The sequence below is a fragment of the Hyperolius riggenbachi genome, chromosome 3 (genome assembly GCF_040937935.1).
Source record: "Hyperolius riggenbachi isolate aHypRig1 chromosome 3, aHypRig1.pri, whole genome shotgun sequence".
Lineage (NCBI taxonomy): Eukaryota > Metazoa > Chordata > Amphibia > Anura > Hyperoliidae > Hyperolius > Hyperolius riggenbachi.
In genome coordinates, this window is record NC_090648.1 from 434,620,458 (window position 1) to 434,635,051 (window position 14,594).

The 14,594-nt window shown below is 48.5% G+C and overlaps 1 protein-coding gene across 4 annotated transcripts in view; it reads right to left on the reverse strand.

The window, feature by feature from the left end:
* LOC137561644 (uncharacterized) overlaps window positions 1-14,594 on the reverse strand; it is an 80,626-nt gene that overhangs the window by 42,034 nt on the left and 23,998 nt on the right. For all 4 annotated transcript variants that reach the window (XM_068272959.1, XM_068272958.1, XM_068272957.1 and 1 more), the window contains exon 4: window positions 2,102-2,145. In XM_068272959.1, the coding sequence (XP_068129060.1) occupies window positions 2,102-2,145 (44 nt within the window). The remainder of the gene's footprint in view (window positions 1-2,101; window positions 2,146-14,594) is intronic.

Consider the following 14,594-nt stretch of genomic DNA (forward strand, 5'->3'; position numbering starts at 1 on the left):
CTGTGCGCTCTGCCCACTCCTCCCTCCCTTCCCACAGCTGCAGCAAGAATGATAGCAGCAGTTTGCAAACACTCACTCACCTATCCATGATCCAAGCGATAGAGACCCCGTCATCTGAAACCCATCTGTCTCTTCTACAGTGCAGCCGCTCACTCTGAACTTCCTGATTCTCAGATCAGACAGGAAGTAGTAATAGTAGTAGTAACAGAGCGGCAGCACTCTAGAGGAGACAGATGGGCTCCGGATGACGGGACCTCTATTGCTTGGATCGCAATAGGTGAATGTGAGTCATCTGGTGCTGTCATTCTCCCCCGCTGCGGCTGCCTTCTCTGCTGGACTATCGTATTCACAGGGATGGAGGCTGCATGGTGGCTGTCTAGTTTGGGAGGAAATCGGTTGTTCGGTGGTGGGGTGGCTAGTAATTCTGTCTGGGAAACGGCTTCCGGTTTGACGGTGTCCAGAGCTTTCTGCTATGCCAGGCTGGAGATGCAGGGGGAAAGTGCTGCTGCTGTGATATCTGGTGCCCTCTTTACAGGGGTGCCCCAGCCACTGAGTGCAAATGTCCCAGCCATTCATCTCTCTCTCTGCATTTTGCCGCTGCTATTCCCTGCATTGTGCACCCACAGAGGAAAGCGGGCTGTTGCCCATAGCAACCAGTAGCTCGGCTGCCCCGGTGTGTGTGGCATGTTGCTGTGCAGCTGCATCTTCTGATTCTATTACGACATGATGGGGGGGCCCAAATCAGTTACTTTACTTAGGGCCCCATTTAGCCTTAATCCGGCTCTGATTGGCTGTTCAGAGAAACTGCTATATTACTACCTATATTTTGCTCCAATTTTCATGGCACTGGTTTTAATAAATGCAACCCCTGACCCCTGGTGATTCTTGGTCTCCTCCCTGACTAAGACCCTTCTCCCCCGATTGCTCAGTTTAGATGGCTGACCATCTCTAGGAAAAATCCTGGTAGTTTTGAACTTCATCCACTTACAGATGATGGAGGCCACTGTGCTCATTGGAACCTTGAAATGCAGTAGAAGTTTTTCTGTAACCTTACCCAGATTTGTGCCTTGAGACAATCCTGTCTTGGAGGTCTACAGACAATACCTTTGACTCCATGCTTGGTTGGTGCTCAGACATGAACTGTCAAATGCGGTACCTTACACATGCCGTATTCTCGCAGACGACGGGTCATCAGACCCGCCCGAGGGGCGGCCATTCTGCTGACAGTTTGCCTTATCAGCTTGCCGACAGACTGTACACACAGGCAAACTGTCGGCAGAACAGCCGCCCCGCAGGCGGTTCTGACGACCCGTCGTTTGCAGGAATCCGGCGTGTGTACGCGCCTTTTTATAGACCGGTGTGTGCATTTCCTAATCATGTCCAATCAACTGAATTTACCACAGGTGGACTCCAATTAAGCTGCAGAAACAAGGATGACCAGGAGAAACAAGATGCACCTGAGCTCAATTTTGAGCTTCAAGGCAAAGGCTGTGAAAACTTATGTACATGTGTTGACTCAATTTCTATATTTTTTTTTTTTTAAAAACTGCAAAACTCTCAAGTAATTTTTTTTACATTGTCATTATGGGGGGTTGTGTGTAGAATTCTGAGCAAAAAAGTGATGATGTGAATACTTTCCGGATACCCTGTATTTTAACTCAGGAATACTTTAAAGACTGTTTCATTGATACAGTGAACATTAAAACTTAAAAATTAAATTTAAACATACAATAAAACTGTGAGAGATCTAAAAAAAAAAAATGTAGAAGAGTAGAAGGATAGATACAATTATCAGTTTATTTTCACCTTAGATTGACTTTAATAAGGAAAAAAAAAGGAAAAAAATAAGATAAGGATTTCCCTCATCCAACATCTGCCTACGAGATGGCTTCAAGTGGACTTGCCCTTTTCGCAAACCGCAAAAGGTTTTATTTTCAAAATCCTTGAGGGCAAAACAGAAGCTCCCCTTGCCGCAATGAAATTTTCTTCCCCAGAAAACAGAGGATGATGAAATGAGCCCATGCCACACAGGAGGCAATAATGAGTACAATTAATCTGCATTGTTCTGGAAATATTACGTTGCGCCATTAGGCTGACTCACCGATGACGCTGGGTCTGACACATTGATTTTATTCCCGTCGAGCCCTGAAACAAAGATGAAGAAATTAGCTGCTGGGGAGGCAATAATTACACATGAAACTAAAAGCGGAAAAAAGACACATTCACCAAGTTAGGCTCACATTAATGAATCATATCCTGCCTGAAAGGCCGCGGAGTAAGCTGGCTGGCGAAGGCGCCATAGAAATAAACGACCAGAGGCTTTTAAGTCACGACCTAGTTGCTAAGCTAATGTTCCTCTATTGTAGCCTTGAATTAAGGGTATTTTTATAACTCATTTCACCCATAATTGCATATGTTGGAGTTACCCAGATGGTCTTTTTTTCTTCTTCCCTTTCATGAGGTAAAAAAAGTGGCTGCGCTGTGTTCCCGTTGTGGGGGGTGATGGCTAAGGACTGACGGTGGCTCAATTAGCTTTATAAAGTTGAGGTTTAATAAGTGGGGTCTGATGGGCTCCTATCGCCATCCCCTGTGTCACTCTTGTCATGTTGCTGAGGCTGACGTACATCTGAATTGTGATAATTGCTGGTGACACCATCTGCAGACCCATTTTCATTTGGGTTATATAATCATCCCCATGAGTCACCTTGGCAAGAGTCATCCAGGTTTAATAGCGTGGTAAACTTACTGAGCTTTTCTAAACAGGAAACGGAAATTGCAGCGAACATAAAAAGGCTCAGTAGTCCTCACCGAGATTATTAGCCAGTTTTTCTATGTCTCACTCAGCACAATTCTGGAAAAACTGTGGCAACACAGATACCCTACCCCCCGGTCCATGGCCCACTGCAGCTCCATGGGCCGTTTCCTCCCGGTCCGCCGGTCTGGCCTCTCGCTCCCTCTCCCCCTGCAGCCACCACCCGTGCTACCTTTGTTGGTGGCCACTTCCTCTCTTATACTCCCCAGTCGGCCCCTCTCCTCCATTCACCATCTTCTATTAGAGCAGCGCATCCCCTGGCGGCTGTGAAGAGGCAGAAGCAAGAGAGCGGCATCCTGTAGCGCGATGTATATCGGCGTTACCATGGGAACCTCTCTACTGCTTCCTGCAGCATTCACGGGATGCGCTTCTGTAAGAGGGGAGGGCACTAAGGGCAAATATACTACCTATACTGGGGAAACTATAATACCTATACTGGGGTAACTACACTACCTATACTGGGGCAACTAATCTCCCTATACTGGGGCAACTATACTACCTATACTGGGGCAACTATAATCCCTATACTGGAGTAACTAACACTACCTATACTGGGGCAACTATACAACATATACTGTGGCAACTATAATCTCTATACTGGGGATAACTACACTACCCCAAAATGCCAAATGCTGCAGCAATAACCCCAAAGCAGCAAATGCAGCTAACTATGAACATCAAGTAATAAATGTAGAAACCGTTACCTCTGACACATTAACCACTTGAGGACCCACCCTTTACCCCCCCTTAAGGACCAGCGTTGAATTCTGTGATCTGTGCTGGGTGGGCTCTACAGCCCCCCGCACAGATCAAACACCAGGCAGAGAGATCAGATCACCCCCCTTTTTTCCCCACTAGGGGGATGATGTGCTCGGGGGGTCCGATCTCTCCTGCCTGCGTGTGGCTGGTGGGGGGGGGGGCACCTCAAAGTCCCCCTCCGCGGCGAAATTCCGCTTCCCCCTCTCCTACCTGGCAGCCCTGGTGATCGGGGATGCACAGGACGCTATCCGTCCTGTGCAGCCTGTGACAGGATGTCCCCTGTCACATGGCGGTGATCCCCGGCCGCTGATTGGCCGGGGATCGCCGATCTGCCTTACGGCGCTGCTGCGCAGCAGCGCCGTACAATGTAAACAAAGCGGATTATTTCCGCTTGTGTTTACATTTAGCCTGCGAGCTGCGATCGGCGGCCCGCAGGCTATTCACGGAGCCCCCCGCCGTGAATTGACAGGAAGCAGCCGCTCGCGCGAGCGGCTGCTTCCTAATTAATTAGCCTGCAGCCGGCGACGCAGAACTGCGTCGCTGGTCCTGCAGCTGCCACTTTGCCGACGCGCGGTATGAGTGCGCGGTCGGCAAGTGGTTAAATGCAACAATCCTTACCTCCGACACATGACATGCAACAACCATCACCACCGACACATGACATCCAACAACCATTACCTCAGACACATGATATGCCACAACCATTACCTCCAACAAATGAAATGCACCAAATGGGGAAATGAGGCAAACAGTGGGCAGTAGGGAGGGGGGGGGAGTCATCCCCATCCCCGCTACCCCTCCAGCTATTTGCAAAAATTGTTAAAATATAATGTCCACAGTGAGCAGGGAAGATTGCCTTCTCTCCACTTGCACCACTCACCACTAGACTTCCTGTAATTTCGCCCTCTATACTTCGGAGAGCTGCATTGCAGGTAGTGACGTGGCGAGCGGAGGAAGTGAGAGAAGGTAATCTTCCCTGCTCACTGTGGACATTATAGGTGAACAATTTGCGCAAATAGCTGGAGGGGTAGCGGGGACGGGGGACTCAGGTGAGAGAGGGGGGGGAACGACCCCGCTGGCCACTGCGACCCCCGTCCTGGCTACTTTCCTGTCCAGCATGGCGGCCCCCTCTGCCCCCACAGGCTGTGACACAGAAACGCATACGTTTCTGTGTCCAAATCCGCCTGTGTAGAGGGAGATCCATTTTTCTATTGCCAGCCACTACCCCTCCATGTAACCATATCCATGTATGGTCCGGGAAAATTCAGCAAATCCGGACCTTCCGTTCAGGTTTTGAAAACGGGTCCCCACAAATGCAGACAGATCCGATTTTTGTTTGGGTAAAGACGGCTGCTATTTTTAACATTGCTATCCGTGGCTCTGGTTTTCATCAGATTTTAAAAACGGAGCAATGGATATGTTTCCGGACCTACCTCTTAGAGTGAGAAACAAAAAAACCCATGGCCTAATTCTGAATCAAACTGGGCTTAACTCATCATGTTAAAGGTTGCTTCTGGTACCTTTAAAGATGCCTATTAATGCAACAATTGATAACAAATGATCGATTTACCGATAGCTCCGTTGATCGTTTTTTTAGATCGATTCCACTGGGCACAATTGGATCGATTGTGCTTTCCTCCCCATTTGAGAACCCAAATGATTGTATTTGATCGGTCAAAATGACTGGACCAGCAAATTGATTGTCTGGGTGATCAAGGGGATAACTGGGGGGAGCAGATAATGATGGCCACACATGCTTTATGACCCTTGTGAAATGGCCCCGAAGATGTAAGGGGCACCAAGGGGAAGCAAGGGAACATTGGGGGGGGCCATAAAAGTTTTGATGGGGGCCCCATGAATTGTAGTATGCCACTGTGGGTGCTACCACTAATGGGTACCTTTAAGAAGATCACCTTGAATATATCCCATCATTATCAATGCAGTGACGGCAAGTTCTAGAAGGCAGCTGCAGACAGATGCACCAGGGGTGTCAACGTCCATAAAGAACAGAATTCAGAAAACAGCATGTTTCTACCATGACTTGCTTATTATCATTATTGACCCAGCATTACACCCGGCAATGCTCAACCTCTGGCAGAGCTTCCTCTACCACAATGCAACTCTCACACATATAAAAATCCATGAATCACTGGGCAAGATGAATCCACACCGAGTTACCTCCTATAATTGATTGAGGAATAGCTGTGGATTTAACACCCCGGCAGTAAGCTGTGTCACCAGGAACTCCGAGAAGCAAAAGCTGTTAATTATATTTCTCAGAAAACGCGCGCAGGTGAGATAGCGCCGTCACCCTGCGTTTAAGCCGTGGCAACGTAAATCTCAGAGCCGAGGTGGATCTGAAGACTCTGTGTTTGTGGAGGAATCATGATGTGGCATCCTAATTAATTTTTGCTCTTCAGAATTTCAATCCATTATTTCATCACTGATTTCCAATTACGCAGTCTCCTAAAATCAGTCAACTTGGCCATGCTGAGGCAATTATCTAAAGCAAAAATCATTTGTTAAGTCTTGTTTGTTTTACTCAAGTCAATCAGCTTTACAAAATAAGGCTCTGCAAAATAAGAAAGCATGTGTAAGTTTTAAGTAAACCTGTACTCTATTAGCTGCAGTGAAACCCTCTGTCAGTTAAAGGACAACTGAAGCGAGAGGGATCTGGAAGCTGCCATATTTATGATGAAGAAACAGGAGAGCGGCTCCCGTACAGATTCATATACAGGAAGTACTTACTTCCTTTATATGTGCCATTACCAGGGGATCCGCTCTCCTGTTTCTTCATCACTGTGGCACTGCAGGTCACCGCTGATCTGAGGTCTAGTAGCAAGGGGGGACCGGGGACTTTTGTAGAGGAGGCGGCCGCTGATTCAGAAGGTTAAATGAGCAGTGGATGAGAGTTGGGAGGGAGTGGACGACAGGTTAGGTACCTGTTGCTACCTTTTACTGGGGGCACCTGCCTGGCTAACCTATACTGGGACAACTATACTGGTTACCTATACTGGGGGCAAATATACTACCTATACTGGGGGCAACTATACTGACTAACTATACTGGGGGCAACTATACCTGGCTGACCTATACTGGGGCAACTATACCTGGCTACCTATACTGGGGGCATCTATACCTGGCTAACCTGTACTGGGGGCAACAATACCTGGCTAGCTATACTGGGGCAACTATGGCTGGCTAGCTATACTGGGGCAACTATACCTGGCTACCTATACTGGGGGCACCTATACCTGGCTTACCTATAGTGGGGCACCTATGCCTGTCTGACCACCTATACTGGGGGCACCTATACCTGGTTTTCCTATAGTGCTGCACCTATGCCTGGCCACCTATACTGGGGGCACCTATACCTGGTTTTCCTATAGTGGGGCACCTATGCCTGGGTAACCTATACTGGGGGCACCTATACCTGGCTGACCTATACTGGGGCAACTATACCTGGCTACCTATACTGGGGGCATCTATACCTGGCTAACCTGTACTGGGGGCAACAATACCTGGCTAGCTATACTGGGGCAACTATGCCTGGCTAGCTATACTGGGGCAACTATACCTGGCTACCTATACTGGGGGCACCTATACCTGGCTTACCTATAGTGCGGCACCTATGCCTGGCCACCTATACTGGGGGCACCTATACCTGGTTTTCCTATAGTGGGGCACCTATGCCTGGCTAACCTATACTGTTAGCACCTATACCTGCCTATACCGGGGGCACCTATATCTGGATATCTATACTGGGGCACCTATATTTGGTTAACCTATACTGGGGGCACCTATACCTGGCTTCCTATACAGGGGGCATCTATACCAGGCTACCTATTACCTATACTGGGGGTGGGATTTTTGGTCGCACCGCAGCTATAACATGCATTGCAAATTGTTGGCTACTGAGCGGTCATTCCAAAATTGGGGGGGAAGGATCATCCTCAAAAGTTTGCCTCAAGCAGCATAAAGTCTATATTCTACCATCGGCATTTCCTCACACCCATTTTACCAGGCACCACTTTTAGATAGTTTACGCTGCAGGGGACTCATGGCTTTTGGAGGCCACAACTTCTTACTTTCCATTTAAAACATGGATCCTCTCCAAAGCAGTTGTGGAGTGAATCAAGGCGCTGACACTGTTATAAGTTAGTCATGGTGGCCCCACTTATTATATGTCTCCTGTCAGGTGAACCTCCAGGCCATAGAGGATACCATGGGGGAGGGGATGCCGAACACAGTAGAGGGCCCATTAAAGCATTGCTGGGGCTCAATGATTTGTAGTTATGATCTAGGGGAGGACTTAAATTCCCAACTTTTTTTTTATTGCTGTGCCTGATCTCCTTACCCAAGGACCCCCAATTTCCATATTAAAGCCACAAAGCTCCATGGAGGTCCCAGAAAAAGAAATATACAAAACAATTCTTCCCTGGGGACATAGAAATAAATCCGAAGCAGGACATTTGGGGACCAGAGAGCCGCGGAACATTGTGCACCACCATAGGCACCCATACAAATATTGTTTATTGTAGGAAATTTGGGCACCCAAATTTCCTGCTATGAACTATACTTGTATGGGGCGCCAATGGTGATGCCCATATTTAGCATTTATAGCAAAATGCTAAATATAATTTATAGCAAAAATTAAGATTGGGCATCTGTGCAGGGAGCTTAAAGCGGAATATAACCCTGCATTTCAACTTTGCTCTAAAACATTATTTACAGTATATTATATGCAACCAGCATTTTTTTTTTTTAACTAGACCAGCATTGGAAGGGTTACACAGAGTTTTAAAGTTCCTGGAGATTTCTGCAGACGCATCCCAAGCTGAAATAGATACATTTTGTTTACATAAATGTATCTAAATGTTGAATGTTACACACTTTTGGCTGTCCTCCAGCTCAGTCAGAGAGAGTGAGTTACATTCAACACTTAGATACAGAAACTTAGATAGAAACTCTGTGTAACCCTTCCAATGCTGGTCTAGTAAAAAAAAAAAAAATGCTGGTTGCATATAATATGCTGTAAATAATGTTTTAGAGCAAAGTTGAAATGCAGGGTTATATTCCGCTTTTAAGGTTGGGTGTGGGGGAGGGGGTTTTAAGGTTAGGCATTGGCAGGGGGTTGGTTAGGGTTAGGCATCAGAAGGGGGTTGATTAGGGTTAGGTGTTGGCAGGGGGATGATTAAGGTTAGGTGTGGGAGAGGGGGTTTTAAGGTTAGGCATTGGAAGGGGGCTTGGTTAGGGTTAGGCATGGGGGGGTGATTAGGGCTAGGCATCAGAGGGGGATGGGTTAGGGTTAGTTGTCAGCAGGGGGGTGCTTAGAGTTAAGCATTGAAGGGGGTTGGTTAGGGTTAGGTGTTCACGGGGGGGTGGTTTAAGTTAGGCATCAGAGGGGGTTGATTGGGGTTAAGCTTCAGAGGGGGTTGTTTAGGGTTAGGCATAGGTGGGGGGTGGTTTGGGTTAGGTGTCAGGGGGGAGGGGGGGTAGGATTAAGTAGAGGGAAGTAGAGGGAGGGTTCTGTGTGAGAATAGGTTTAGGTTTAGCTGCAGTAAAATATCCGTATCATTTGCCAATACATAATAGTAGAATATCTGTATGTGCCGATATTCTACTAGCCAATATTTCCGGTGCCCTTTTTGCATGCATGCAATAAATCTTCTCAAAAGATTCTTGATGGGGAATCTTTTTCCACCGTATAAAAAATGAAAACAAAAAATGTTTCCTGGAATTGAGTTTGCATTATCATGCAGTTAGCCCACTGCTGTACCGTTCTGCCACTCAGCATTTTTCTAAGCCATCCGCTCTGCACATTGCCCGTTTATTTGTGTTGTATAATAGGGCTCCTGTTTTGGTCTGATTAACTTGCCTCCCATGCGAGAGCAGCGTTGATGGATGGCGAAGAGTCTGGCGGAGCGCTTTTGTCTGTCGGCCCCACACAGTAAGCAGATTCTGTTTTCATTTTTTCCTTCTAATCGTCTGTTGACAAAAAACATTTCTCATCTTGAATTGCAACACATTTGCACAGAGCCGGCTGGCGGATCAATGTAGCCGCGGCTGAATTGGTATGCTGCTCACGATCTTGTACTGGTGTTTGTCACAAATAAGAGGCTTTATCTGTCACCAAATGGCTGTTTCCCAATAGTTGAAGATAAAGGAGAGACTTAAATAGCCGCACGCAACTTTCATCACAACAGCCTCCTTGTACCTGCCCTGCTGCACTCCTGCCCTGCTAGCGCTGTACGCAATGCTACGGAAGGAAGAATGCCAGCTGTATGCCAACTTGCCTACCTTGTTTTTGTGCATGTATAATAAGGCCATTTTTGCTGTGATTTTAAGACCTCATGCTATATGCTATGTAAAACACGTTCAAAAACACACCTGTGGTGTTCATACATCTGGCCTGTAGTTGTCACTGTCCTACTTGTATTAGTGCATAAGATTATCTAGACTGTTGAGGGTTGTTGGTTCCTGTTTCTGCCTGGATAAAGACACAGAAAGAAGACACTACTTATGTAGAGAGTTTGTGAACCCTGTAAATAAACCTAGTTTTAGTTAGCCCGCCTCCTGGAACACCGAACACAACATCACCCAAGATTGCAAACACATATATGATTTTGTGCATTTTTTGATTGTGTTTTGCCCACAGCCTTCTTACTACAAGAAATGGTGGTGTGTGATTTAACACACAAGAATGGTGCCTCCACTGCGTTTAAAAAGTGCATGAATAGGGACATTTGAATGTAGTGCTTGAATGAGCTATCATCGGGAGATATATGCAGTAACGCAGAAAGCAACAAAAACCTGTTATTGTAGTGCAGTGGTGCTCAGCAGAGCTCGAAAATTCGAGTAGCTCGAATATTCGAGCTCTTTTTCAGCTATTCGAGCTCGGTATTTGAGCTCCGAATAGCTGGAGCTATTCGAATGGGCTATTCGAGTGAACTCGAATAGCCCATTCACTATTCGCGCTATTCGAGCTAACAGCGCTATTCGAGCTCGAATACCGAGCTCGAATAGCGTCATAGCCCAGATTGATGTCCTTAGAGCCAATCAGAGGGCTCCCAGGCCCTCTGACGGCAGCCAATCACTGAGGGGGACCCTGGCCAGCCCCTACCCTATAAATAGCGGCCGCCATGTTCCGTTTCTCCGTCCTTGCCCGACTTTGCACAGAGAGAGATCTGCTCCTTTATGCGTTGGCTTAGCAAGAGCTTTATTGTGGTCATTTACCTAGCATTTTTGCTCACATACACCTCCTATATACACCTATATTGTTGTTAGTTAGATAGACATTGTATTTTAGTTAGTAGCTTTTGTGTTACATAGAAAGAGACTCAGACAGCTGCTGCAGGCTTACAGCTTTAGGCCTCAGGGCCTTGCCTGTGTGGGCAGCTGTTCTCTCCTGTCCTCTGTTTATTTCTCATCTATACCAGTATTTCTGCTGTCCTTTAGTACTGATTGATTGTATTTTGTATTGTAGTTATATACTGTAACTGTACTAGGACACTCACTCAGTCACTGTTCATAGGCTACTAGCTCCTGCGTGTGCGTGCACTCACTGTCTGTGTACTGTACACACACTCTATTTCCTTCTGAATAGTTATATACTGTAACTGTACTAGGACACTCACTGACTGTCACTGTTCATAGGCTAGCTCCTGTGTGTGCGTGCACTCACTGTCTGTGTACTGTACACACACTCTATTTCCTTCTGAATAGTTATATACTGTAACTGTACTAGGACACTCACTCACTGACACTGTTCATAGGCTACTAGCTCCTGCGTGTGCGTGCACTCACTGTCTGTGTACTGTAGTGTACACACACTCTATTTCCTTCTGAATAGTTATATACTGTAACTGTACTAGGACACTCACTGTCACTGTTCATAGGCTACTAGCTCCTGCGTGTGCTTGCACTCACTGTCTGTGTACTGTAGTGTACACACACTCTATTTCCTTCTGAATAGTTATATACTGTAACTGTACTAGGACACTCACTGTCACTGTTCATAGGCTACTAGCTCCTGCGTGTGCGTGCACTCACTGTCTGTGTACTGTACACACACTCTATTTCCTTCTGAATAGTTATATACTGTAACTGTACTAGGACACTCACTGTCACTGTTCATAGGCTACTAGCTCCTGCGTGTGCGTGCACTCACTGTCTGTGTAGTGTACACACACTCTATTTCCTTCTGAATAGTTATATACTGTAACTGTACTAGGACACTCACTCACTGACACTGTTCATAGGCTACTAGCTCCTGCGTGTGCGTGCACTCACTGTCTGTGTACTATAGTGTACACACACTCTATTTCCTTCTGAATAGTTATATACTGTAACTGTACTAGGACACTCACTGTCACTGTTCATAGGCTACTAGCTCCTGCGTGTGCGTGCACTCACTGTCTGTGTAGTGTACACACACTCTATTTCCTTCTGAATAGTTATATACTGTAACTGTACTAGGACACTCACTCACTGACACTGTTCATAGGCTACTAGCTCCTGCGTGTGCGTGCACTCACTGTCTGTGTACTGTAGTGTGCACACTCTATTTCCTTCTGAATAGTTATATACTGTAACTGTACTAGGACACTCACTGTCACTGTTCATAGGCTACTAGCTCCTGCGTGTGCGTGCACTCACTGTCTGTGTACTGTACACACACTCTATTTCCTTCTGATTACTGATTGATTATTGTAATTTCTGGTTGTACTTACTGTTACTACTTACTGTACTAGTAGGGACACTCAGTCACTGTTCATAGGCTAGCTCCTGCGTGTGCGTGCACTCACTCACTGTCTGTGTACACACACTCTATTTCCTTGTGATTATTACTACTGATTATTGTAACTTCTAGTTGTACTTACTGACTCTGTTACTACTTACTTACTGTACTAGACACTCACTCAGTCACCTCGCCCACCAACCCACTCTATTAAAGTACCCCACTTTTCACCCTCCCTTTTAAAAAACGTTTGTGTTTACGCCCAAAACATCGAAGATGTCTGGAAGTGGCAGCCAGCGCGGTCTGGGCAAGGGAAAGGGCAGCAAGGGAATCAGGAGGAGAGGGAGCAGCATTGTGGCAAGCCGCGGGCGCGGCCGTGCCACCATGCACAGTTCCGCAGCAGCAGCAGCGTCAGTGGCTAACATTCCTCCTATAGCCACTGGTCGTGGACGCCTTGGGCGCCGCCCAGCAGGAGCATCTGCAACTCACGCTGCAGAGACACAGCAGCAGCAGCGTGTAGCACCTGCTCCGATTTTCCTCCAGCCGGGTCGGAAACGTCCCATTGAGGAAAAGGATGCAGACACTGTGGTGCAACTGATGACGGAGGATGAGCAGCCCGCCATCAGCTCTGCATCCGAGGCCTCCACCCTCACCACCACCACCACCACCCCTGTTCGCAGCAGCCGCCCAGCAGGGCCTGGGGAGGAGGCCAGTTCACCGTCAGTCGCCGACCTGTCACTCAGCACTCTTTTGACCCCAGGCATGATGAGTCAATTGTCTGCTGTTGTTGGCGATTTGGAGGAGGAGATGCTGATGGGCACTTTGGGGGATGAGGGATTGGACAGCAAGACTGTGGCGACAGTCAAGCAGCCCATCCATGCATCAGGAGAGGAGTTTGGGGGGTCATCATCCCAGCAGGACATGTTTCAGGAGGGGGAGGATGATGATGACATGGTGACAGACAGAGACTGGGTGCCACCAGCTCCAGGGGATGTCGTCATCAGCAGCTCTGAGGAGGAGGAGGAGGATGTGCTTGTGGGCCTTGCAAGGAGGCGCATCATTGCAAGCATTGGCAGCAGTAGGCAGGTCCCCCAGCCTGCTGGTGTCTCAGGCTCAGCAGCAGCAGCAGCAGCATCTGCCAGTACCACCACCAGCCGCACCCAAGCCCCCCCCCCAACCACCACAGGGAGACAGGCAGCACCGGTTCCATGCCGTAGGGGGTTGTTTTTGTCACCAATCTGGCGCTTTTTCACCATGCCCACAGTGTACAGCAAGTACGCCACTTGCAACCACTGTCAGCGGAAGTTGAGCAGAGGTGCAGACCCCTTAAAGTTCAGCACCAGCTCGCTCATCAACCACCTTGCTGCGAAACATTTCCACCAGCATGAGGAGTTCCAGAGGCTGAAGGCATCTGGTGCTGGCAGTGGCACCACACCCCTCACTGCACAGCCTTCAGCAGCAGCAGCAGCAACAGCAGCCACCCGCCCTCCTGCTCCTCCAGCAGCACCAGCAGGAGTGCGGAAACACACTGCTCCTCCCCCCTCTGCAACTCCTGCCGCCGACACTGAGGCCTGTTCTGGCAGCCAGTCCTCAGTGGCCTCCTCTGCTGTGTCTGCTGATTCCCGTGCCAGCAAAAGGCCACGCCAGAGCCTTTTGAGCGAGTCCTTCCAGGGGGTGGTTAGGGCTCTGCCTCCCAGCAGCCGTCGCGTGCGGCAGCTGAACGGCTTGCTGGCACGGGCCATGTGCTCCCAACTCCTGCCGTACACGCTCGTGCAGGAGGGAAGCGACATTCGTGCGCTGCTTGCTTGCGCAGCCCCAGACTGGCAGCTCCCCAGCAGACACTTCTTCGCCCCCTGCACTGCACCGCTTTGTGATGGCCAATGTGGAGCGAGGGCTGGAGCACGCGGTTGGTGAAAGGGTCCACGTCACCATGGACTCCTGGAGCAGCCGCTTCGGGACAGGCTGCTACCTGTCCTTCACTGTCCACTGGGTCAGCTTGGTGGAAGGGGGTGAGGATGGGAGAGCAGCAGCGGGCACAGCAGCAGCAGCAACACAGTGGGTGGAACTGCAGCAGGTTCCTCCGATCCTCTGCCATCCTCCGGCACACCTGGCCAAACCCCCCGCCTCAGCAGCAGCATGAACGCCCGCCACTGCCAAGCGCTGCTGCACTTGGTCAGCCTTGGGAAGACCAAGCTGACGGCAACCCATGTGTTGGCCAAACTCCAGGAGCAGGAGAGGATTTGGCTGACCCCCAGAGGCCTCAGAGTCGGAGAGGTGGTGGCC